Consider the following 25570-nt stretch of genomic DNA (forward strand, 5'->3'; position numbering starts at 1 on the left):
AAATAAATAAATAAAATCTTAAAAAAAAAAAGGGGGGGGGCGCCTGGGTGGCTCAGTGGGTTTAAGCCTCTGCCTTCGGCTCAGGTCATGATCCCAGTGTCCTGGGATCGAGCCCCACATCGGGCTCTCTGCTCCGTGGGGAGCCTGCTTCCTCCTCTCTCTCTCTGCCTGCCTCTCTCTGCCTACTTGTGATCTCTGTCAAATGAATAAATAAAATCTTAAAAAAAAAAAAAAGAAATCCCACCAAGGAGAGAGATGCAATGAAAAAAAAAAAAAAAAAAAAAAAACACCCCAGAAAAAAACAGAAAAAAAAAAAAAAAAAAAAAAAAAGAAACACCATGGGCAATAGAGCTGTTTCATTACAGAACCTTACTCAGGCCAATTCAGACTGTTCTGCAATTCAATTATTATTATTATTATTATTTAGGATTTTATTTATCTGAGAGAGGGAGAGCAAGAGAGCACAAGCAAGGGGAGCAGCAGAGAGAGAGGGAGAAGCAGGCTCCCTGCTGAGGAAGATTCTGGAATCATGACCTGAGCAGAAGGCAGCAGCAGACTGAGCCACCCAGGTAACCCCTGCAGTTCAATTCTAATGGCAAGATAACTCGCAGTAATGTTGAGGGGGAAAGAAGATACACACTAGTTCCTTCCAGGAGGAAATATGCTAAAAGAATTCTATGTAAACCAAATAAGCACGAAAGAGTACCTTTTCCTAAAAGGGAACCTGTTTAGACTATCTTATAAACAAATTCCTTCAACAATACCTACTAATAAAAATGTATACATTCATCATATATAAACCCCACCTTCCCCCCAATCTCTATCTTCATATTAGGCAATAATGCTAGAATATCATAAGCCTGTTTTCTCTTCAAAAGGCCCAATTTCAGGTGCCTGGGTGACTAAGCTGGTTAAGCATCTGCCTTTAGCTCAGCTCATGATCCCAGTGTGCTGGGATCAAGTCCTGCGTTGGGCTCCCTGCTAAGTGGGGAGACTGCTTCTCCCTCTCTCAAATAAATAAATAAAATCTTAAAAAAAAAAAAAACAACCCAAATAACAAGTTTCACATTCACTCAGTCACCATTCAATTTTATTCACTCTAAACACAAATATGGATCACAAACCGTAGAACCTACTGAAAAGTGAATGAATAGTAGTAGCTTAGTACGAAAGCCGTAGTTCTGACCATGACCTACAATTCTCCCTAAGATCTACACCACCTTCCACCATATCTCTTTTGACCTCAACTCTATCTCTATCTCCTCCTTCAACATGTGCTCTAACCACACTAGACTCCTTGCTCTTCCTAGAATGTCAGGCATTCTACAACCTCAAAACCTTTGTACTGAATACTCCCTTTGTGAGGACCCTTCCCCAGGTATCCACATAGCTGGTCCCCTCACCTCAAGTCTTAAATGTCATTTTCTCAGTAAAGCCTACTTTGAGCCCTGTTTAAGATTATACTGTCCCTTAATCCCACCCACAGACATACCTCTACCATTCCCTTTTACCCTATCTACTTTTCCTTTTATCCATGGCATGTAACACTATCTAACCTACTTCATAAGGTATTTATTACGTTTCTCATTTACTGTGTTACCTAAAATATAAGCTCCAGGGGTGCCTGGCTGGCACGGTCAGTGAAGCATGCAGCTCTTGATCTCAGGGTTAGGAGTCTGAGCATCATGCTGGGTGTAGAGATCACTTAAAAATAAAATCTTTAATAAATAACGTAACATAATATAACAGAATGTAACATAACATGTAAGTGTCATCAGGAAGGAAACTCTTTTGTTCACCAATGAATCCCAAGCACCCAGACTAGCATGTGACCCATGTAACTACTTGATAAAAATTTGTTGAATAAATGAATGAAGAGCAGGGCTGTTAAATACATTTAGCCAACAAGAGTTAAAATGTAAATAGGTTCTAAAGTTAAGTGATGAAACCAAAACTATACACACTGATCTACAAAATCTTCAAATATATCCCTATAAAGTTGATGACTTACATACGGCACTTTGGGGTCTTTGAGGTCACTTGTTTAGTGCTGTTGATTATACAAATAAAGTAACTTTGTATTAGAAAATCTGACTTACTGGGAGGAAAAAAAGGGAAATCAGAATTTTTAATGTACTACTTGGGCTAACCAGACCTGCCTCAAATGACTCTGGGCATAGTCAGCTTCCAAGACGGGCCCCAGTTATTGTTGAGTTGCATGCTCTATGGACTGAGACAGCCAGGAGCCCCATGACTGCCCTCACATTAGAAGACAGCCACACTTAGGAGGATGCCTAGGCCTCCTGGTATTCACATCCTCCTGTAGTTTCCTCTAACAATGAATCAGGGTATGATAAAGAATTTGACTGGCCTTTGTCCTGGGAGGGAAACTCTAAATCCTTGGAATTTACAGTAAATGAGCCAGTAGAAATTAAACAAGAGTCCTAAACAATTAATGGGTCAAAGAGAAAAATGACAAGGGGAATTAGAAAATACCTTGAGATAAATGAAAACAACACAACAAACCAAAAGTTATGGGATGCAGTAAAGCAGTGCTAAGAGGGAAATTTATAGCTAAAAATGCTTACAATAAAAAAGAAGATCTCAAATCAGCAACCTAACTTTACATTTTAAGGAACTAGAGAAAGAATAAACTAAACCCAAAGCTAGCCAGAACAAAGGAAAAAGTAAGTATCAGGTATCAGAGCAGACATAAATAAAAGAGAAAAGAAAAACAGAGAAAACCAATGGAACCAAAATTCAGTTCTACCAGGGTTGTGAGAACCCCTAAATTTGCAGCCAGCTGATCAGAAGTGCAGGAGGCCTAGGAATCCTCCTAAGTGTGGCTGTCTTCTAAAGTGAGGGCAATCTTGGGGCTCCTGGCTGTCTCAGTCCATAGAGCATGCGACTCTTAATCTCAGGGTCACGAGTTCAAGCGTTATGTTGGGCATGGAGCCTACTTAAAAACAACAACAACAACAACAACAAAAACTACCACCACCACCACAAAACCCACAAAGATTAAAGGGAGGGCAGTCTTGTTGTGAACAGGGCCTGTGACTTGTGGGGTCTGCATTAACTCTGGATGGTCAGTGTCAGAACTATATTGCAATACACTAGTTGTTGTCAAGAGTGACCAACTGAATGAGGAGGAAGTGATGATGAGTGACTTCTGAGACAAGGTCATAGATGGGGCTGTGACTTCTCACTGTTCTCTTGGACTGTTTATTCTGGGAGACGTCAGCTGCTGTATTATGAGGACATCCAGGCAGCCTTGGAAGAGGCTGACATTGGCAGGAACAGAGGCTTTCCACCACTAGCATGAATTTATCAGCCATGTGAAGGAGCCACCATGGAATTGGGTAACTGCCACCCCAGCCAGTCAGTATCTTGAGTGCAACCTTAGAAGAGAACCCAAGCCAGAAAGCCCCAGTGTTAAACTGCTCTGTAACTTCCCATCCACATAAACTGAAACAGATAATAGTTGCTTACTATTGCTTTAATCCACTAACTTTTGGGTAATCTGTTATGCATCATTAAATAACTAATACACTTTGCTTCCTCTAAGAACAGAAAGAATGGTAAGTCATTGAAGTTAGTTACTCCTTTCTTAAAAAATAAAAATTCTCCTTTCTTACTTTGCTACGTAAATTCAGAACACATTTTATAAAACACAATGGATATCCTTATCATTCCAGTTAAGTTTTTAAGTGTTTCATTAAAATAGTGTTGGGCCTGCTGGAGTTTCTGCCCCCAGATATGGATAGCTCTATTAATGTAAAATCACTGCCTGAGCAAAAATGTAATTTCTCAGTCATTCAACATTTACTGAGTGCTTCCTTTCTTTGAAAATTTTAAAATTATTTATTTGAACAGGTATAAAGCACATAAAAAGAAAAGGTGCAAAATGATAAACAATGTTTCTTCCATATCCTTTACTTACTTACTTTTATTTCAATTAAATTAGCCAACATATAGTACATCATTAGTTTAAGATGTAGAGTCCAATAATTCATCAGTTGCATATAACACCCAGTGTTATATGCGCTCCTTACTGCTTATCACCCAATTCCATATCCTTTTAGATATTCTATGGCTATATAACAGCTGTGTAAGTAGATTTATTTTCTCCCTACAAATGAAAGTATAATATACGCTATGTTCTACACCTTGCTTTTCCCTTTATTTTTTATTATATTAGTGATCATTCTGTATCAGAATTAAAGCTACCTTAAAAAAAAAAAAGATTTTATTTATTTATTTGAGAGACAGCGAGAAAGTGTGAGTATGGGGAGAGGCTGAGGGGGAGAGGGAAGCAGACTCCCCACTGAGAAGGGAGCCAAACATGGGCTCAATCCCAGGACCCTGGGATCATGACCTGAGCCGAAAGCAGATGCTTAACCAACTCAGTGACCCAGGTGTCCCAAAGATACCCTTTAAATAGAGAAGCACCTAAATTTATTCACAACAGTTCCCTGCAGATAGATACTTAGATTGTTACCAATACTGTGCTATACAAATGTCAAGTTTCTATTACTATCTACCTGGATTATTTACTTTTAAAAAGATTTATTTGAGAGAGTGTGTGTGTAGACATGGCGCACACTAGGAAGAGGAAGAGAGAGGATTTCAGTTGTCACAATGCCCAATGTGGGGCTCAATCTCAGGACCCTGAGATCAGGACCTGAGCCAAAACTGAAACCAAGAGTTGGACACTTAACCAACTGCACCACCTAGAGGCCCTCTATCTACGTGGATTTAATTAAGGTTCTAAATTCAAGTAACAAAGACTCTGTTCTAAAGGCATACTGATAAAAACTCTAGCACCTGAATTTGTCCCAGCAGTTTTTATTTTTTTTCTTTTATTCCTTTTCTTTATTCCTTTCCTTTTCTATATCATAATACAGATATTCCTTATGATCTGAAAAACCCATCCTAGGTTGAAAATATCCTAAGTAAAAAATGCATTTAATACAACTAACTTAGGGGCGCCTGGGTGGCTCAGTTGGTGAAGTGTCTGCCTTCAGCTCAGGTCATGATCCCAGGGTCCTGGGATCAAGTCCCACATCAGGCTTTCTACTTAGCAGGGAAGTCTGCTTCTTCTTCTGCCTGCCACTCCCTCTGCTTGTTCTCACTCTCTCTGCTTGTTCTCTCTGACAAATAAATAAAATAAAATAAAATAAAAATTCACCTAACTTACAAACCTCAGAGCTTATACCTTAAATGTGTTAGAATACTACATTAGCCTACAGTTGAGCAAAATAATCTAATCCAAAGCCTATTTTATAATAAATTATTGAATATCTCATATAGTTTATTGAATACTGTACTGAAAGTGAGAAAACTGCTGTATGTGTACTGATTGTTTACCCTAGTGGATCACATGGCTGACTTACAGCTGTGGCTTGCTGCCAGTGTCCAGCACCACAAAAGCATCACACCACATACTGCTATCCAGGGAAAAGATGAAACTTTAAAAGATGAAATATGGGGCGCCTGGGTGGCTCAGTGGGTTAAGCCTCTTTCTTCAGCTCAGGTCATGATCTTGGGGTTCTGGGATCGAGTCCCTCATCAGGCTCTCTGCTCAGCGGGGAGCCTGTTTCCTTCTCTCTCTCTCTGTCTGCCTCTCTGCCTACTTGTGATCTCGCTGTCAAATTAATAAATAAATCTTTAAAACAAAAAACAAAAAACAAAAAACCGAAATATGGTTTCGCGCCTGGGTGGCTCAGTGGGTTAGGCCTCTGCCTTCGGCCCAGGTCATAGTCCTGGGATCGAGCCCCGCATTGGGCTCTCTGCTCAGCAGGGAGCCTGCTTCCCTCCCCCACTCTCTGCTTGCATCTCTGCCTGCTTGTGATCTCTGTCAAATAAATAAATAAAATCTTAAAAAAATAAAATTGTTAAGGCAAACCATCATTAATCAGGGACTATCTGTATAGTTGGAATTTTTTACTTACCTTTTCTTAAAATTTGTTTTTATTGTGGTAAAATACACATAATATAAAATTTATCATCTTCACCCTTTTTAGGTGTTCAGTTCAGTGGTATTAAGTTCATTCATACTGTAGTATCACCACCTTCTACCTCCAGAACTTTTTTCATTTGCAGAACTGAAACTCTGCCCCCATTAAATAGTAACTCCCAATATCCCCCTCCTGAAGCCCCTACTAATCACCATCCTACTTTTTGTCTCTATGATTTTGACTATTCTTTTTTTTAAATATTTTATTTATTTATTTCACACAGAGAGAGATCACAAGTAGGCAGAGCAGCAGGCAGAGAGAGAGATCACGACCTGAGCCGAAGGCAGAGCCTTAACCCACTGAGCCACCCAGGCGCCCTGATTTTGACTATTCTTAAGTACCTCTGTAAGTGGTATAAAATATTTTAATCCTTAAGGCAGCTGTACACTGATTTCCATGTAATATAATCAATGTATATGACTAAGTAGATGTTATGAGTTGAACTATGTCCTCCCCAAATTCATAAACTGAAGTCCTAATCCCTAGTACCTCAAAATGTAACCTTATCTGGAATTAGAGTTAATAGAGTCATTGCAGATATAATTAGTTAAAATGAAGTCATACTGGAGTAGGGTGGGTCCCTAATCTAACATGACTGGTGTTCTCATAAAAGAGAACTTAGGACACAGACACACACACACTGGGAGAATGCCATGTGAAGACTGGAGTCATGCTACTACAAGCCAAAGAACTACCAAAAGTTAGAAGAATGGCCTGAAACACAACCTTCCCTAGTACCTTCAAAGGGAATATGGCCCTGCAAACACCTTGATTTTGGATGTTTTATCTCCAAAGCTATGAGACAATATATTTCTGTTGTTCTAAGTCACCCAGTTTGTTACAGCAGTTCTAGGAAACTAATATAGTAAGTATGAACCCTATTTTACAAATAAGGTTACTGTCAATTATTAAAGCATGTATTATCTTTTGCTCTTTGAGCAACAGAGCATACTTACATCTGTGGTAAATTCAGAAAATAGCAACACTTGGCATAGAATAGACTAAAACCTAGGAATATTAAAGGTGTACTGGAAAGCTTTAGAAATTAAAGATTAAAATATCAATATTTATCTATAATTAAAACAAATGAATATATTCTAAAATTTGCCTAGTAGCATTTATATTTTATCATTTGATCATTAATCTAATTAAATCTGTACCATTTTTCTTTATCCAATAAAAATTACTGGTTTGGGCAAATGATCAAGTTCTTTTTAAATACTTGATATACTCTTTTTGTTGAAAATGTAAGATTTTGCTTAGATGTAAATGATTTCTAGTCATGGGACACCTGCGGGGTTCAGTTGGTGAAGTGGCTGCCTTCGGCTCAGGTCATGATCCCAGGGTCCTGGGACAGAGTCCCATGTAAGCAGGGAGCTTGCTTCTCCCTTTCCCTCTACTCCCTTCTCATGCTTGCTCTTTCTCTCTCTCTACAGCTCTCTCTCTCTCAAATAAATAAAACCTTAAAAACAAATTTCTAGTCATTTTTGATCTTCATTTTCTGTTGAAGCTTACTGTCCTACTTCCATCTAGTTATTTTTCAAGCTGCTTGAACAGTATCTGGAAGCATCGGCCGCTATTACTCACTTGCCAAATCCTGAGTTTAGATTTTTGTTTTCTTCTTAAGATGGATATAAAAGCACCTGGAAGCCAAAGAAAATGTTCTTCCTGTGATAAGGAAAAATAAGAACAACATTACAGTAAGGATACACCCCTCACTTGTATTATATGCTTCTTTGTGGAAAACTATTTCAAACGAATGAAGTTATTATTATTATTATTATTATTTTTAAAGATTTTATTTATTTGTTTGATGGAGAGAGATCACAAGTAGGCAGAGAGGCAGGCAGAGAGAGAGGAAGGGAAGCAGGTTCCCCGCGGAGCAGAGAGTCCGATGTGGGGCTCTATCCCAGGACCCTGGGATCATGACCTAAGCTGAAGGCAGAGGCTTTAACCCACTGAGCCACCCGGGAGCGCCGAATGAAGTTATTTTTTAAAAAACATCACTATGGGGTGCCTGAGTGGCTCAGTCATTTAAGTGTCCAATTCTTGGTTTCCCCTCAGATTATGATCTCATGGGTCTTGGGATCCAGCCCCAGTAGGTCTCTGATCTCAACCCGGTGTGTGTGGGTGTGTGTGTGGGTGGGTGGGGTATGTGTATGTGTGTGATCCAGCCCCAGTAGGACTCTGATCTCGACCCCGTATATGTGTGTGTGTGTGTGTGTGTGTGTGTGTGTCTCAGCATCTGCCTGAAAGATTCTCTCCCTCTGACCCTCTCCACACCTGTGCTCTCTCTTTAAAATAAATAAATCTTAAAAAAAAAAAAATCACTATCGGGGCGCCTGGGTGGCTCAGTTGGTTAAGTGTCTGCCTTCCGCTCAGGTCATGATCCCGGGGTCCTGGGACCAGGCCCCTCATCAGGCTCTCTGCTCAGCAGGGAGTCTGCCTCTCCCCCCACCCTCTCTCCCTCTGTGCTTTCGCTCTCTCAAATAAATAAATAACAATCTTTAAAAAAAAAAAATTAAAAAAAATTATCAAAAACTATTCAGGGGCGCCTGGGTGGCTCAGTGGGTTAAAGTCTCTGCCTTCAGCTCAAGTCATGGTCCCGGGGTCCTGGGATTGAGCCCCTCATCAGGCTCTCTGCTAAGCAAGGAGCCTGCTTTTCCCCCTCCCCTCTCTCTGCCTGCCTCTGCCTACTTGTGATCTTTGTCTGTCAAATAAATAAATAAAATCTTAAAAAAAAAATATTCAAAAGGAACAGTCAGAAGTTACTCTCTATCTGCACTGGCACTAATTTTATAAAGATGTCAAAACTCTTGAGGGACGCCTGGGTGGCTCAGTGGATTAAGCCTCTGCCTTCAGCTCAGGTCATGATCTCAGGGTCCTGGGATCGAGTCCTGCACTGGGCTCTCTGCTTGGTAGGGAGCCTACTTCCTCCTCTCTGTCTCTCTGCCTGCCTCTCTGCCTGCTTGTGATCTCTGTCAAATAAATAAATAAAATCTTTAAAAAAAAATCAATCTGTGGTTCTCAAGTTTTTATGGTACACTGTTCCCACTAAGAATCTGAGGATGCTATGGTCCCTCTTCTCTCAACAGACCTTTGCTTTAATATAGATGACCACACCCCTCTGTTGTAAGGTAGGAAGGAATAATGTTCTGTTCCTTTCCTCTGCCCTGTGTATTTTCTTTCTTCTTCTAGATGAAACTGAAAAAAATACTCCTGACAAAAGCAAGAGAAAAGTCTTATTTATAAGGAAGCTATTTCTTTACCAGGTATTTCCAGCTTTGCTAAATCAAGGACCAGCAAAGAGCACACCAGAAATATTCATTCCTATTATGTTATGTCAGTAGAACTGAACCCAACTAACAAGCCAATTCTAAATAGGCTTCGTCAATTTAGAAACCTGGTAACAGGAAACTTTCCAAGAATTTAACTGAAAGACCGAATGAGGAGTTATAAAAATCCACATTATAAAAAAAATCCCATAGACAAGAACCGAATACAAATGACTTGACAGTATAATATCTGGCAACCCCACCACATTACACAAATTACATTCTAATAATATTTCCCCAAACTCTTTCTCATCATCTCTCTAAATAATAAATAAAAATTTACACTGGCTCCTTTAATTCTGGAAAACAACTGTGAATTCTACTGGGACCTAGAGTCAGTCGAGATTAATGCGCCATTAAGCAATTACCAGGTCATACAAGGACAAAGATGCTTACTCGGATCTTAAAAGTTTGAGGGGTGCGAGTGGGAATGAATGGATGGGTAGCAAGAGAACGTGAATGATAAACACAAATGAAAATCCCGGGGGAGAACCTGTTAAACCAAATCTCAAGGTCAACGGACCAGGACACAAATTACTCAGGGCCCCAACAGGCCTCGACTGACATCGGAGACTCAGGCAAAACAGTGGACACGAAGCCGTGAGGTGAAGAATATAAATAAAATCAATAAAATATAGGTATTCTTTAAAAAATAAACCGTTGGACAACGCAGCAGTTGGCAGATACACACCCGCGTGGGTGCACTCACCGGGGAACAAACCGAAAGCACAAAGGCGGCCAAAAAGGCACTAAGAAGGGCAGCGGCGGGTAGAGGACGAAGTGTTGGTGCGACACACCCCGGAACGTTTGCACGGCCGCCCTGGGCAGCTCAGAAGGGAACCCGCGCCAGGCCGAGGCCCGCGCCCGCCGCAGAGGCAGTCTCCGCGCGCTCCCATCCCCCGGCCAGGCTGGGCCGCGCCACCTCCTGCTAGTTGCCCGTCGCCTGCCTTCTTCGCTTACCTCGCACCGACTAGCAGAAGCACTGGACACTCCGGGGGCCTTGCCGCCCCCCGGCCCAACGGCCGGCTCGCAACTGCACGCCTCACTCCGCCATCTTCGCTCCTTCCCGAGTCCGCCAACCCTGCGGCAGCTGTTTCCACAAGCCCCGCCCCCACTTCTGCCGCTGAGTCCTGACTGGATAACGACTTGCGCAAGCGCACTCTCTTCCCGCTGTAGGCTGGTTGGGATGGACGTCTGTCAGCAATGCTGACCCCACTCTTTTAGTTCGATGGTTTGTTTTTTTTTGGGGGGGGTGGGGGGGTGGGAGATTGGTTCCAGGGTTGAGGTAACGGGAAAAACATTTTTGTAATTCGCTTGTTAGGAATGCAAAATTATTTCTGTGTAGAAGCTGTGTCACTTGGGGGAAAGGTAGTTTGGCTAGACCGCATGACAATTTTAAGCCACCTTAAGTCAATTATACTGCTAATAATTTCATCCTTGAACCGGGAGCTTTTAACCTCGGACATAATACCATACCTAGGCAGACAGTTTAATAGCTCCAGTTTGTATCTGATTGTGTCTGACTCGTTTTCCGTTCGTAAAGGGCCCGAACGTCAGACCGCTGTTTCCCTGTTTCCAGCTCTGGTTGAATACAGGCGAGCAAATTAGTTTTGCTTGAGGATCCTTCTGCCAAATGCCAAACCGTTATAACTGACAGTTTTGTTGCTTCCTACACTCAGCTGTAGGGCTCTTGAGATCCTTTGTAAAGGGATTGTTCCAGGAGAGGCACGTAGGGTAATTAGAACTTGCTATTACACAGTGCCACGGTGGCTCTCAGGTAAGAGACATTGGTCCTCAACCACCACTAAGGCTGTCAGATTCCTAGAAGTATGGATTCCTAAGGCTGCATCTCCCTGAGATCCAATTCCTAAAGTTCTCGGATGAAGCTATGGAGTCTTATTTTTACAGAAGCTAATTATAAAGGGCAACTAAGGGAAAAACCTTCACTTAAAATGGGGGCACCTTAGTCAGAAGGCCTGCTACTCTTGCTCTCAGGGTTGTGATTCAAGCCCCACTTTGGACGTGGAGCCTACTTAAAAAAAAAAAAATCATACTTAGTGGTGAGCCTTCATACTTTCCCTTTAAGATCAGAAACTAACCAAGGACACAGGCTCCATTCACCTCTATTCAACATTGTACTGGAGGGTGTAGTCAGTGCAAAAAGGCAAACAAAAGGCATCCAGATTGGAAGAAACGAAACTGCCTTTATTTCCAGGTGATGTGATCCTCTGTTAAAAATCATAAGGAGCATGCACTGAACAAAAAAGTACTGGAATTTTGGGACGCCTGGGTGGCTCAGTGGGTTAAGCCTCTGCCTTCCGCTCAGGTCATGATCCCAGCATCCTGGGATCGAATCCCGCATCGGGCTCCTTGCTCAGCAGGGAACCTGCTTCTCTCTCAGCCTCTGCCTGCCTCTCTGCCTGCTTGTGTGCTCTCTCTCTCTCTCTCTTCCTCTCTGACAAATAAATAAATAAATAAAATCTTAAAAAAAAAAAAGGACTGGAATTTCTATGTTTAATGAGGCTGCAGGATACAAGGTTAAGTGTTCAAAAATCAACTATTTCTCTACACTAAGAACAAAAATGAAATTAACAACTGCATTCATAATAGCATCAAAAAGAATAAAATACTTAGGAAAAAATTTAGTAAAACAAATCCAAGATTTATACGCCAAAAATATAAAATATACTGAGAGAAATGAAGATCTAAAGTACAGAAACTTTCCATGTTCATGGTTTGTCAGACTCAGTATTAAGATGGCAATTCTCAAATTGGTTAGATTCAATACAATACCTGACAAAATCATAGCACTTTTGTGTGTGTGTGTGTGTGTGTGTTAGAAATTAACAAGTTGATCCTGAAATATATAAGGAAATACCAATGACCCAGAACAGCTAAGCCAATCTTGAAAAAAAAAATTGTCTGAATTATACTACCCAACTTATAACTGACTACAAAGCTACAGTAAATGAGACAATGTAGTATTCATGAGGATAGGCCTATAGAATCAGTGGAACAGAATTGAGGGTCCAGAAACAAACCCTTACATTTATGATCAATTTTTGACCAAGATGCCAAAATATTTCAATAGGGAAAGGATAGTGTCTTCAATCCAGGATATTGGCAGGGTCAACTGATATGTAGTTCAGTTATTAAAATATTAAAATACTTACACACTTCCCATTTCCCTAAACCCAAGTTTCCCTTCTACCTTCTCTTATACTCAGAACCCCTAAGACTTACCCTCTATCCAACAGCTGAAGGGTTTACTGCCTAGCATTGCAGAAGATCTATCTTTAGGACTAAACTCCAGCCATACATTCTGATAGATCAGTGCAACACTAGCTAAAAATAACTTCCCATTATAGATGTTTGTCTTCCTAGAGGACAGGCAACTAGGAAAGAACCAAAAACAAACCATAAAGCTGGGATAATACAGACTGTTTCTCATTAATTTCATTAACAATCATGCCCTTCATGTTTAAAAATTCAGCAGATGTACCTGTGTTCCTAACAACAAAAACAAATACAAAACACAAGCACACACAAAAACAAAAAATAAAATAATAAAAATACTTTTTAAAAGATTTTATTTATTTGACAGAGAGAGAGTGTGCCCAAGCAGGGGGAGGGACAGGCAGAGGGAGGAGGAGAAGCAGGCTCTCACTGAGCAGAAAGTCCCTACGTGGGGCTCAATCCCAGGACCCTGAGATCATGATCTGAGCTGAAGGCAGATGCTTAGCCAATTGAGCCACCCAGGTGCCCCCCACAATAAAAAATATTTTTGTAAAATACTGTTATATATATACATGGTGAACCTAGTAATTATGTTATGAACAATAGGCAGAAATTCTAGATCATTTAGGTAAACCTCTGTTGTAATTTAGGAATTCTGCAAGATTCCTGACAAAAATGGTCCTTCAAGATTTTGCTTAAGCAATTATAGCAACTAAGAGCTAGGGGATACACTAGTTTTGGCGATATCCTTGATATCTGGCGATATCAAATCCTCATTTGAATAGTTTTGTAATTATTGAGAAATTCTTCCTTAGGAGTGCCTGTCTGGCTCCGTTGATAGGAGTATAAAATTCTTGACCTTGAGGTTGTGAGTTCAAACCCCATGTTGGGGGTAGAGATTACTTAAAAAAATTTTTTTTAAAAATCAGTTTAAAAAAATTCTCGGGTGGTTCAGTTGGTTAAGTGTCTGACTCTTGCCAACTCAGGTCATGGTCTCAGGATTGTAAGACTGCACCCCACATTGGGCTCCACACTAGGTGTGGGGCCTGGCTTAAGATTCTCTCCCTCGGGGTGCTTGGGTGGCTCAGTGGGTTAAGCCTCTGCCTTTGACTCAGGTCATGATCTCAGGGTCCTGGGATCGAGCCCCGCATCCGGCTTTCTGCTCAACAGGGAGTCTGCTTCCCCCACCCTCTCTCTGCCTGCCTCTCTGCCTGCTTGTGATCTCTCTCTGTCCAATAAATAAATAAAATCTCTAAAAAAAAACAAAACAAAAAAACAAACCATTTTAAGATTCTCTCCCTCTCCCTCTGTCCCTACCCCCAACCTCTTAAAGAAAAAACAACAAAAAAAGAATTGTTTCTGAAGAGGGTGTCCTGACTGGCTCATTGGTAAAGCACATAACTCTTGATCTCGGGGAGTTTTGGGTTCAAGCCCTATGTTGAGTGTATAGATTTGTTAAAATATCTCTCTTTTTTTAAGGATTTTATTTATTCATTTGAGAGAGAGACAGAGAGAGCACAAGCAGAGGGAGAGGGAGAGAGAGGGAGAAGTGGACTCCCAACTGAGTAGGGAGCCCAATATGGGGCTTGATCCCAGGACCTGGAGATCATAACCTGAGCTTAAGGCAGACGCCAAACAATCTGAGCCACCCAGGTGCCCCTACTTAAAAATAAAATCTTTTAAAAAAATTGTTTCTAAAGTAGTAGTGTATATGTTTTTGGAAGTAAGAGATTTTCTTGCAAATGAAACACTTAAAAATGTGTTTAATGGTGCTTTATATCTATTATACCAGCCAAGAGAACTTACCTGATTATTATTTCTGCAGCCACATTCAGGTATAGGATATACCAATTCACTTAACCTCGTTCAGTTCTTAAAAAGACTGCAAAGGGTGATGGGAAGTGTCAAGACCATGCCTTCAAAGTCTTCCTAATTTTGACAAGAGGTCAGAATCTAGCGGTTGGAAGACTGAGGAGTAAGAGAAGAAAACTGAGTCTTGGCATCTCAAGATGAAGTCCTTGATCAGGTTCTACCTGAGGTTAAGATATCAGGCTAGTTACTTACTCCATCTTAAAAGACAGGAGGCTCCTCATTGTGGTCCGCTCCATCCCAGAGCTGGGAAGAACCTGCCTGCAGTACCTCACAAAACTATAGGTAAATCTCCCATCACTCTTTGGTGTGAAAAGAAAAAGAGGAAAAGAAAAAAGAATCTCTAAATTGCAATTTGAAGTTTCTACTAAGCTAGATGTTAAACAGATCTATACTGGAAAATACCAGCCATCTTCAATTTGAATCATTCATTGACTCAAAGCTCAGTCAAAATAATGTGAATTTAGGAAATTTCGGTCCAGTAATGACTTCCTTCCAAGCAGTTCTGTTCTCAGTGTTTAGGAAACAGGATAACTACCTGGTTTGTAATTTAAGAAGACCAGTTTGTAAAGACAGTCTCTCTGAGGCATCTCTGCAATGAATTTTTGCTCTAAATCCCAATCAATCACATAATCTATTCTAGTATTTTATGTTTAAAGATGTACTTATTTATTGAAGATTTCATTTATTTGACAGAGAGAGATCACAAGTAGGCAGAGCAGCAGGGGGGAAGGAAGCAGACTCCCTGCTGAGCAGAGAGCCGATGCAGGGCTCCATCCCAGGATCCTGAGATCACAACCTGAGCCAAAGGCAGAGGGTTAACCCACTGAACCACCCAGGTGCCCCAAGATTTATTTATTTTAGAGAGAGAGCACAAGGAAGTGGGGGAGGGGCAGAGGGATTAGGAGAGAATCTCAAAGACTCCCCACTGAGTGTGGAGCCTGACACAGGATTTGATCTCACAACCCTGAGATCATGACCTGAGCTGAAATCAAGAGTGGGTTGCTTAACCAACAGCCACCTGGGTGCCCCATATTCTAGTAAGTATTTTATTTTTTATTTATTTTATTTTTTTAAAGATTTTTATTTATTTATTTGACAGACAGAGATCACAAGTAGGCAGAGAGGCAGACAGAGAGAGAGAGGAGGAAGCAGGCTCCCTGCTGAGCAGAGAGCCCGATGCGGGGCTCAATCCCAGAACCCTGGGACCATGACCTGAGCCGAAGGCAGAGGCTTTAACCCACTGAGCCACCCAGGAGCCCCTTTAGTAAGTATTTTAAATACAGAACCTGATAACATGATTCTAAAGGCAATTAAAAAAAAAAAAAGATGACAGTAAAGAATATTCCAAAAAGAAGAATGAAGGTAAAATAAAGTAATTCAATTACTTGTGGCAGCTTGGCATTCATTTCTTCGGAGACATATCAAAAGCTTTAGGTATATGCCCAAACCTTAACCTAGTAATCCCACTTCTGTAAAATCTTTTCAAAGAAAAGAGCTATGTGCATTATATGTGCATATATATATATATATATATATGTGCAATATATACATATTATATATGTATCATTATAACATAAAATTGGAAACAATAAACAAGGTAATAATTACATGCTGCATCAAGTTTGTAAAATAGTAACCATTACTACAAGTTAGGAAGAACAGGCAGCATAGGGAAATATTACAATACATTAATTTTTTATTTTTTATTTTTATTTTTTTTTAAGATTTTATTTATTTATTTGACAGAGAGAGAGATCACAAGTAGGCAGAGAGGCAGGTAGAGAGAGTGGGGGAAGCAGGCTCCCACCAAGCAGAGAGCCTGATGTGGGGCTCAATCCCAGTACCCTGAGATCATGACCTAAGCTGAAGGCAGAGGCTTAACCCACTGAGCCACCCAGGAGCCGCACAATACATTAATTTTTTAAAGCTGATATAATCTCAGGCGCCTGGGTGGCTCAATTAAGTGGCTGCCTTCGGCTCAGGTCATGATCCTGGAGTCCTGGAATTGAGCCCCGCATCAGGCTCCCTGCTAAGCAGGGAGCCCACTTCTCCCTCTCCCTCTGCCTGTTGTTCCCTCTGCTTTGCTCTCTTGCTCTGTCAAATATATAAAAATCCTAAAAAAAAAAAAAAAGCTCCCATCCTTTACAAAAAACAAAAAACAAAACTGATATAATCTTGTGTTATGTTCCATTTATGTTCAAATATGTAATGCATGGATAGACCAGAAAGAACAAGGGAAGTCAAGTTGGTTAAGGAGATTTTTTCCCCAAACTGTATTTAATGCTGTAATGTTTTTACAACGATTTTACAGTATTATGTTCTACTTTAGTCACCAGACTGTTGTTCCTTTGGCCATGGCCAGTAACATTCAGCTTTTCCCAAAAAGGACTGCTTGGTCCTTCATCTAGTTTCCACTTTCACTGAATCCTAACATTAGACTTAAAGTGAAACAAAGCTTAAACACCATGCAAGTCATTTGTAACAGACTTTTGAGGCAGATGGATGGGAATAGAGGGTATCGTGTTAGAATTTGTAGACCTGATTCCAGCTGTTATTACTGCTCTGAGTCCTGTGGCATACCACTAACCCTAAAGAAAGCTATTTGCACCCTGCAGACGAGGCAGTCACTGAGTCTGTTTTTGTTTTTTTTTTTCTCCTTAAGTAGGCTCCATACCCAGCAAGGAGCCCAGTGTGGTCCCAGACTCATGACCCTGAGATCAAGACCTGAGCTGAGATCAAGAGTCAGGTGCTTAAACAACTGAGCCACCCAGGCACCCCAAGTCCCTGGATCTTGAAGATGTGAAAAGCCATGTAATAACAGCCGGGTATAATATGTCACTGAGGCTGCACATGCACGAGGGCGTGGATGACATAGTAACAAGCCATAAACACATAACCCATTTTTAGGCCTTTCTACATTTAAAAAGCCAAGAAGTCCAGAACAGAAATGGAATCCTCCGTGGAGTGAATGGGAAGTGGCCAAGGTAGCAAACCTGGGCCCAGAGGCACACAGTGCTGACCCCTAGATGAACACCCCCACATCGTGTGTCAGGGCAGCAGCAAAGCAGACATGCATATTTGATGGCACAGACATAAACCTGAGTAAGGGAAACACGGTTTGGGATTTTAAAACTTATAGGAGGGGACTGGGTTATATAAAATTCTTTAAAGACACATGGACAAAAGGTTTTTTGTTTTAACCACAAGTATTTATTGATGGATCAAAGAATACAATTTTAATGGAAACAATAAGGCACAACCGTGGATTAAAACAGTTTGCTATACAGCCAAAAGGAGGAAAAAGCCACATCTTAAGAACTTTAAATATGGAAGTCAAGGAGCCTCTGAAGTACCTCTCTAAAAGATCAGTGTCAGAAAATTCTTCCCCTTTCTACATTTCCTATATTACATCACTTGATCACAAAGTCAGACTGATACTTCATCAAGAATTCCTCAGTCATTCATACTTGAGTCATCCGGCCTGGCCACTCCTGTTTGCCACTCTTCCCAATCCCTCTGCAGTATCTTATTTTTTGTTTTTAAGCAATTCCCTTCCTCAAGTACTGAGTGCACATCTTGGATAGCCTTCCAAAGCAAGGAAACAACCAAGCGAGCAAGCAATGCGTCAGAGACAATCAGCCAAGGGCAAACACATAGACGAGGAGACTGCTAAAGACAGGATGGCGACAGCCTGATTCACTGAGGTCTGTACTAAGCTGGAGGGGCACAGAAGTTGCTCTGGCTCGTGCAGAGGCCTGTCACACCACCTCAGATCGTGCCACTGATGCCAGACTCCTTGCTTCTAAGAGATGAGTAGTGGTTTACAAGAGGAGCTAGGAAGTCAATGTAACCAGGCAGCTTCTGATAACAATACATTCAATGCTTTGGACCTCGTTCAGGAGCAGACTATGGCTTCCAGCCTTAACATTTGCCAAGTATAAAATTCATTGAGAATTTTGTGCAAAACTTCAAGATACTGAGGACAGTCTTTAAATCTCTTGGACTGGGATAAGGTAGGCACTTCTGTTAACACTGCTCATCTTATTTGGAAATGGGACGTGAGACACATTCCAGGGCAAATAACACTGAGGCATAAACCATGGTGCAGAAGTGGGGGTACGCCAGGGTTTTAGAGTGCCCGGGCTCCTTGATCAAAAAGCCACGAGAAAGTTCCTCAAGCGTATTGTCAGGGCAGCCATTCTGGTGGTGATGGTATCCCCAAACTAAGCAAACCTGCAAGTATACGGCCCTTTTCTGAGGAGTCAACACTGTACTAACAAGAGTAGCCATGTAGTAGTTATGTATGTTGAGAACCAGAGGCCAGAGGTAGAGCGACCCAGGTGAGCCATCTAGAAGCCTTGGCTCTACACCGTGCACCTTGGCTCTACACCGCCACCTTTCAACAAGAACACCTAACCAACAGCCCTTTAATGATAGAGCAGAGTGCGGGGGACCAAAAGATGATCATTCTTCAGAGAGAAGTGTTGGTTATGGAAAAGCTCCTGGAGAGGCAACATCCCAGAGACCCATTTAAGAATAAAGGTAGACAAAAACCCGCCAGATCGCCGCACTACCCTGCCAAGTCAGAAATACGTTTCACAGGCACAGCTTGGGGTGCCAAGTAGAACAGGGGGACTGAAGCTTAGTGAAGAGCAGGGAGACTGAAGAACTAAGTGAATGGTATGTTGGGTGAAAGGGGAGGAGGAAGCAAAGGACATACAAAAAAGGCTGGAGGAGCATGCCGAAGCCTGGCTGGAGGGAAGGCAGCAAGGCTGTCGTCTATATCCAGTGAAAGAGCTTTGCTGGTTGGTTCTTGGCATGAATTCCCTCTCTCACTTTTTCAGACTGGATGGACATATGGCCTTCAGCAGCAAACCAGGGAAGATGATATTCAGAAATGGAGATAACTGGCGAATGATACTGAACAGAAATGGACGGGGGTACCATTCTGTAATGCCTTGTTTATGCACCGAAGGCAGGTTTATGTTGACAGGACATGTCTGGGGTTGTCATGCAACAGCAGTACTACTTTGGGAGAAAGGGAATGATGGGGTGGAGGTGGGGCTGGTGGACAGGACGACTCTTGAGTTCCAGTTCTTAAATACTAGAAAGCAGGGAACAGTTTGGTCTCAGTCCTTCAGTGAAGAAATCGGATGCTCATTTTCTGTTCTACATCCACCTTCTCCAAAACCTGCAGGGGGAAAAAACCCCCAAATCCAATTATGGTTATGAAGGTCAAAACAGGAGATACTGTCCCAAGTTCTTATCTGAATGTTTTTCTTCCTCCCTCCTATGCAACAGAATTTCCCAACTTCTTCAGACTTTTTCAAACCAAGAGGGGACTGACTGACCTTAACAAATTCTGTGAAAGATATGGCGCTGTCCCCATCCTGATCTGCTTCCTGGATGGTCCTGTCTGCGATGCTGCCCAGCTGCTCATCTGAGATGTTTACTCCAACCATCATACGAAGCACCTACAGGACCAAAAGCCACGAATTACAGGAGACCTGGGGGTCAGGAGGGCTCTTTTATTTTATTTTAAAACATTTTATTCATTTATTTGAGAAACAGAGTGTGAGAGAGCATGAGAGGGGGGAGGGTCAGAGGGAGAAGCAGACTCCTAGCTGAGCAGGGAGCCTGATGCCTGGATCCCAAGACCCTGGGATCATGACCTGAGCTAAGGCAGACACTTCACTGATTGAGCCACCCAGGCACCCCAGGAGGACTCTTTTAAAAAAAGATTAAAGAAAAAGCCACTCCCACCCTCTTTTCCTTTGATGTCCTCAAATATAACAGCTAGAAAGCAGAAACCCTTGTCTTCTCATCTCGGCCATTTGAGACAACGAGATGAGCAGAACTCTCTGGCAAGGTCACTGGATAGGAAGGCAAAGCTTCACTGGGGGGAGAGTCCTTTGCATTTTGCTTTTCCATTACTTTTTGTCAGGAATACAGATAGATATGAGGCTCTGGTGGTATAGCAGTCATCCTGGGACCATGAGGTGAAAGTCCTCTGTGTTATGCATGCCAGAGCAAGAATACAGAAGCCCAGTTCCTGGACATCACATAGGTTCAGTATCAACCCAGATAATCTACCCCCAGACTTCTTGCTGCACGAGACAAACTAGTTCCTTATTGGTGTAAGTCAGTTTGGGAGGGCTTTCTGGGAATCCCACAGGAATGCAGTCCTCTCCAAAGCAGCTCATTAACCCAGCTATTCCTATAGCATAGCCAAGAAACATAAAGATCTTTGAAGGGGTAAATACTAACCCTTTCTTTTTAGAAAAACAACAAGCACATTTAAAGGACTGTAGTCAAGAGAATTTAACACGTTTCATCAAATTTGCTTCACACATAACAAAAAAACTTTTCCCCCAATTCTGCTAACATCTTCAGAGTGTAAATGTACTTTGAAAATTCTTACTTTAAGCAAAATAAGCAATGGTAGTGACATGACTTTTGGTATGAAATGGGGGAAGGGTGCTTTTGTGATGCCTCATATCACTGCTCTGTCTTCAGAGCTAAGAGCTGAACTTTTCTACACAAGGGAGAGCCCTTCTGGCCCAGCAGTTCACAGGCCTTCCTTTCCATTCTTCTCCAATCTCATGACATAGATTTTTAAAAAGTAAATCACAGGATTTTCTGAAAAGAAAAACAGAGCTGAAATACCAATTTGCATCAATACTGGTTATTTTTTTTTACAAACTGATTCTTGAAAATTGGAAGTTGTACATTTGGGAGTACAAAGACAGACACTGGAAGGATTAATAAAAAGAGGCATTCTTGGGGCGCCTGGGTGGCACAGTTTGTTAAGCATCTGACTCTGGGTTTTGGCTCAGGCCATGATCTCAGGGTTGTGAAATGGAGCCCCACACTGAGGGGGGCCCATTCTCTCTCTCCCTCTCTCCATGTGCGTGCGTGCTCACACACACACACACACACACTCTCTCTCTCTCTCTCAAAACAAATAAAATTTTTTTTAAAAAGATGCAATCCTGGCAAAAATACAGAATGGCCAAGCCATTTACCATTTTCCCTGATTGTGTGTGGCTGACTAGACAAATTCATCCTCAAATAGCAGCTTCTTCAGATCTCAGTCCAATTTTTCTCTGAAGTATTTTATTTTTAGAATTAGAGAACTGTACGGAGCATGTGGGCTCTGTGGGGAGAGGAGTGGTGTTATCTGAACAATCACTCATCCAGGCTATTAACGAGGACAAGAGCATCTAGAAGTGGCTTGATCCAGGTCCCAGCAACCAGTGGCCCTCACTGTCTGCCAGGCTTCTGTGGCCAGTTAGCTCTCGACAGAGTTACTCAGGGTTCCAGATGGGAATCTGATTAGCAAACAGGACTTTTATTATTACTATTTTTTTTTAAATAAAGATTTTCCTTATTTATTTGACAGAGACACAGCGAGAGAGGGAACATAAGCAGGAGGAGTGGGATAGGGAGAAGCAGGCTTCCCACCAAGCAGGAAGCACAATGTGGGGGCTTGATCCCCCTTGATCCCCTGCGATGGACCCTGGGATCATGACCTGAGCTGAAGACAGATGCTTAAGGGCTAAGCCATCCAGGCACCCCTACTACTTGTTTTCTTTCCTTTCTTTTCTTTTTTTTTTTTTTAAGATTTATTTATTTATTAGAGAGAGAAAAAGAGAGAGAGCACACAAGCAGGGGGAGGTGCAGAGGGAGAAAGAGAATCTCAAGCAGGTTCCCCGGTGAGCATGGAGCCAGACATGGGTCTCAAGCCCATTACCCCAATTACGACCTGAGGTGAAATCAAGAGTAGGACGCTCAACTGACTGAGGCAGGCACCCCTATTATTACTACTTGCTAATGTCTGGTAAGGTTTGTTGTTTATCCCTTATACCAGTGTAAGAAAGCTCCCTTCTATCTCTGTTTTTCTAAGAACTTTTTTTTTTTTAAATATGAAACACTTCACAAATTTGTGTGTCATCCTTGCACAGGGCCATGTTAATCTCTATATCATTCCAATTTCACTATATATGAGGCCAAAATGAGCACTTGCTAAGACTTTTTTTTTTGCTAAGACTTTTTAAAAAAAATCATGAATGGATGATGAATTTTTTCAAATATTTTTTTTTAAATAAAGATTTTATTTATTTGACAGAGATCACAAGTAGGCAGAGAGGCAGGCAAAGAGAGAGGGGGAAGCAGGCTCCCCGCTGAGCAGAGAGCCTGATGCGGGGCTTGATCCCAGGACCCTAGGATCATGACCTGAGCTAAAGGCAGAAGCTTTAACCCACTGAGCCACCCAGGCGCCCCATCAAATACTTTTATTCTGCGGAAAAGACCATGGAATTCTACTTTAATCTGGTAAGGTGGCAAAATTGATTGATTGATTTTCTAATTTTAAATTTGAATTTCTGATTTAAACCCACCTTGGCTAAAATCCAGCCTCCTTTTTATACACTGCTGGATTCAATGTATCAGTATTTTGTTTAGAATTTTTATATCTATTTGCATAAAAGAGATTGTGCTGTAATTTTCGTTACTTATGCAGTCTTCACATCAAAGCTACACTAGCCTCATAGAGTAGAGCAACTTATCTATTATGGTGTAATTGATAAACAAATAAACTATACATATTTAAAATATGCAGTCTGTTCCATTTTGACATATGTAGACACATGTAAAACTATCACCACAATCAAGATAATGAACATATCCATCATCCCCAAAAGTTCAACCAGGACTTTTTATATAAAAATCACACCAGGAAAATAGCCACTCAGCCTTCCCTTAGGATAAACTCATCACAAACTTTTAAATATCCACTGAATAGTTAAGAACTATGCATCATAAAATATTTTAGATACGGCAGTGTCTAGAAAGGCAAACTTTGTTTTCTTCTCACTTTGCTAAGATATTCATATCCTCTTCCCACTAGGATAAAACTAGTTCTCTGTCATCACAGCAGTCCATGAACACGTTTGTCCTAAAGTCACTTCAGGCCTGAGGAACACCCTAGTGGCACTGACTGGCACTCCAGCATATGATCTCCTCACCCCTGCCTCCGTTTTTTTGTTTTTTTTTTTGTTTTTTCTTGCCTCTGGCTTTTTTTTATCCTAATAATAGAAAACAAATCAATCTACCACTCCCAAAAATATTTCTGGCAGCCAGATCTTCTGGGTCAGAGGATGAAAACATTCAACTACAAAAGGACTGCCTCTGTCTTTTCTCCTCTGAACTGAGCAGTCTATGCATAGCCATTTTCAAAAAGTACATTCCTCTCAATGAAGATATCCCCAATCCAAAAGCAAAGAACACTAACACTGACCTGCAGACTGTTTTGAATTTTGCTCAGACACAGAAATGTTGGTCCTTAATCTGGCCTGAGTAATTTTCAGCTTAGCAGACTTCTTAAGACACTGAATGAGTTCAGATTTATTTGGGGGTGAGTGGAACCCACTTTACTTTTTAGTAAATCGAAATAGACAAATCTCCCTAGGAAATTCCTGAATGTATTAGCTTCCTAGGATCCTCCAGAATCATTAATATTAAATAAAAGAAAAAAGGAGAACTTTCTCCCCTCTAAACTTATATTTAAGGAAGTGGGGAAGACAAGAGGAAGGCAATGCTAGGAGGACGAAATTCTAGTCACTGCTAGTGGGAGGACAGGGAATTGTTCTCAGGAGCAACAAAGGACAGCAGTCGGCTCTGTACACCGGCCCGGCAACAATTCCTTGACTCCTACGTCAAGCTCAAGGACAGGTGGGACAGCAGCATTTACCTAAGTGTCATCAGAATGACCTGGATGTCAATAAGCTGATATAACAATAATGGAACTATCTGACTTAGACCATCTCCAATAGTGCAAGTAAGAGACGTTAAATTGGCTTTTAAACAACAAAAACATGTATTTTTGAGAACTCAATGAGCCACTGCGCATTTCCCCGGGATCATCGGGCTTTGCCTTATATCTAAGACGGTACTCTGCACCAGCAGGTATTATAAGGAAACGCTTGCTGAAAGAACAATTCCCACCCAAAAGGACAAGTAGGCAGAGCCCAAACAAGTTGTCCACAACCATGGCAGCTCTCCAACATACCTGTAACAGCTCATCACGGGAAATCTTGTCATCTTTATCCAAGTCATAGAGTCGAAAAGCAACTGGTAGGGGAAAACAAGAAGTTACTGGAAATTAGTAGTGTTTTGCCCCTTCTCAAGGCAGTAAATTTATAAAGAACACTAGATAGAAAACTGACAGCAAATACTGTTTCAAGAGTAACTTGACATGACTTCCAGAGCTTTTAAAGACACTGTAACATTTAAGAAACTGAAATGCATCTCGTAGTTGCTGTCTTCTTAACCCTGATAAAATAGGGCCCCTCTTCAGGCAAATCAGAAAACTTAATAAAAAGAAACAACTGAATTTTTTTTTTAACCTTAGAATGTTTAAAAAAAAAAATCTGTAAGTGGTTCTATACATGAGGTCATCTCACAAAACCTGCCAAGTCTACTGTGCATGGCACAGAGGGAGCCAGAAACGGGAGCCCTGCAGGCGAAGGAGCTGACCACACAAAGTATTGCTCTGGGAAAACGGCCACTCTGGCAGATCTGTGCCACGTTTCAAGCAACGGCCTTCCAAGTTGGAACCCTGAAAGTAAAGAACTTTGCTTTCAAATAAAAATGCCAAGAATTTGATGGTCTTCTGGCCTTATCATGTTTCTCTCTCTTTAATATCACGTCAGTCTTCTGGAAACTAGAATGAGAGAATTCAGAAGAGCAAAAATCATTCAGACAGTGCCACGTTGCTGAAGAGCTACCAGGTGAGGAATGTCCTACCATTGGATGATTTTCCTGGCAACCGTGAGAAATCGTCACACTGACTAAGTGACTGCCTTGTAATTATAGCTGAATCGAGTGTGGTTTTGAGGCTCGGAATCACAGTATGCTACTAAGATTTTTGGGGTTTGGTATGATGCTATGAATACGCGAAGGCCAAAACACACTGTTCTAGTTACTGAGATACAGATGTAGATCTTGTCCTCTGCAGCTCATGATCCTCTCACTTTAATACATTTGCAATGTTATCATACATATGAAATGCTGGGGAACAAAAACTATGGCAGTTATGCCTTTCTG

The 25570-nt window shown here is 41.4% G+C and overlaps 1 protein-coding gene, 1 long non-coding RNA gene and 1 other non-coding gene across 3 annotated transcripts in view; all 3 read right to left on the bottom strand.

Annotated features, from left to right (window-relative positions):
* Window positions 1-10462, bottom strand: part of LOC116867239 — a 20154-nt gene extending 9692 nt beyond the window's left edge. The window contains exons 1-2 of the long non-coding RNA XR_004382570.1: window positions 10316-10462; window positions 7608-7688 (exon numbers count right to left, since the gene is read on the bottom strand). This is a non-coding gene — a long non-coding RNA (uncharacterized LOC116867239). The remainder of the gene's footprint in view (window positions 1-7607; window positions 7689-10315) is intronic.
* Window positions 10463-18859: 8397 nt separating this feature from the next.
* The window catches only part of CHP1 (calcineurin like EF-hand protein 1), a 43542-nt gene continuing 36831 nt past the window's right edge, over window positions 18860-25570 (bottom strand). The window contains exons 5-7 of the mRNA XM_032856800.1: window positions 24534-24595; window positions 19816-19938; window positions 18860-19655 (exon numbers count right to left, since the gene is read on the bottom strand). Of these exons, the coding sequence (XP_032712691.1) occupies window positions 19602-19655; window positions 19816-19938; window positions 24534-24595 (239 nt within the window). The 3' untranslated portion in view covers window positions 18860-19601. The remainder of the gene's footprint in view (window positions 19656-19815; window positions 19939-24533; window positions 24596-25570) is intronic.
* Window positions 22384-22486, bottom strand: LOC116867581. Its single transcript, XR_004382627.1, has one exon. It is a non-coding gene; the product is annotated as a U6 spliceosomal RNA (small nuclear RNA).

The sequence above is a fragment of the Lontra canadensis genome, unplaced genomic scaffold (genome assembly GCF_010015895.1).
Source record: "Lontra canadensis isolate GAN:19392208 unplaced genomic scaffold, GSC_riverotter_1.0 scaffold12, whole genome shotgun sequence".
In the NCBI taxonomy this organism is placed as follows: Eukaryota; Metazoa; Chordata; class Mammalia; order Carnivora; family Mustelidae; genus Lontra; species Lontra canadensis.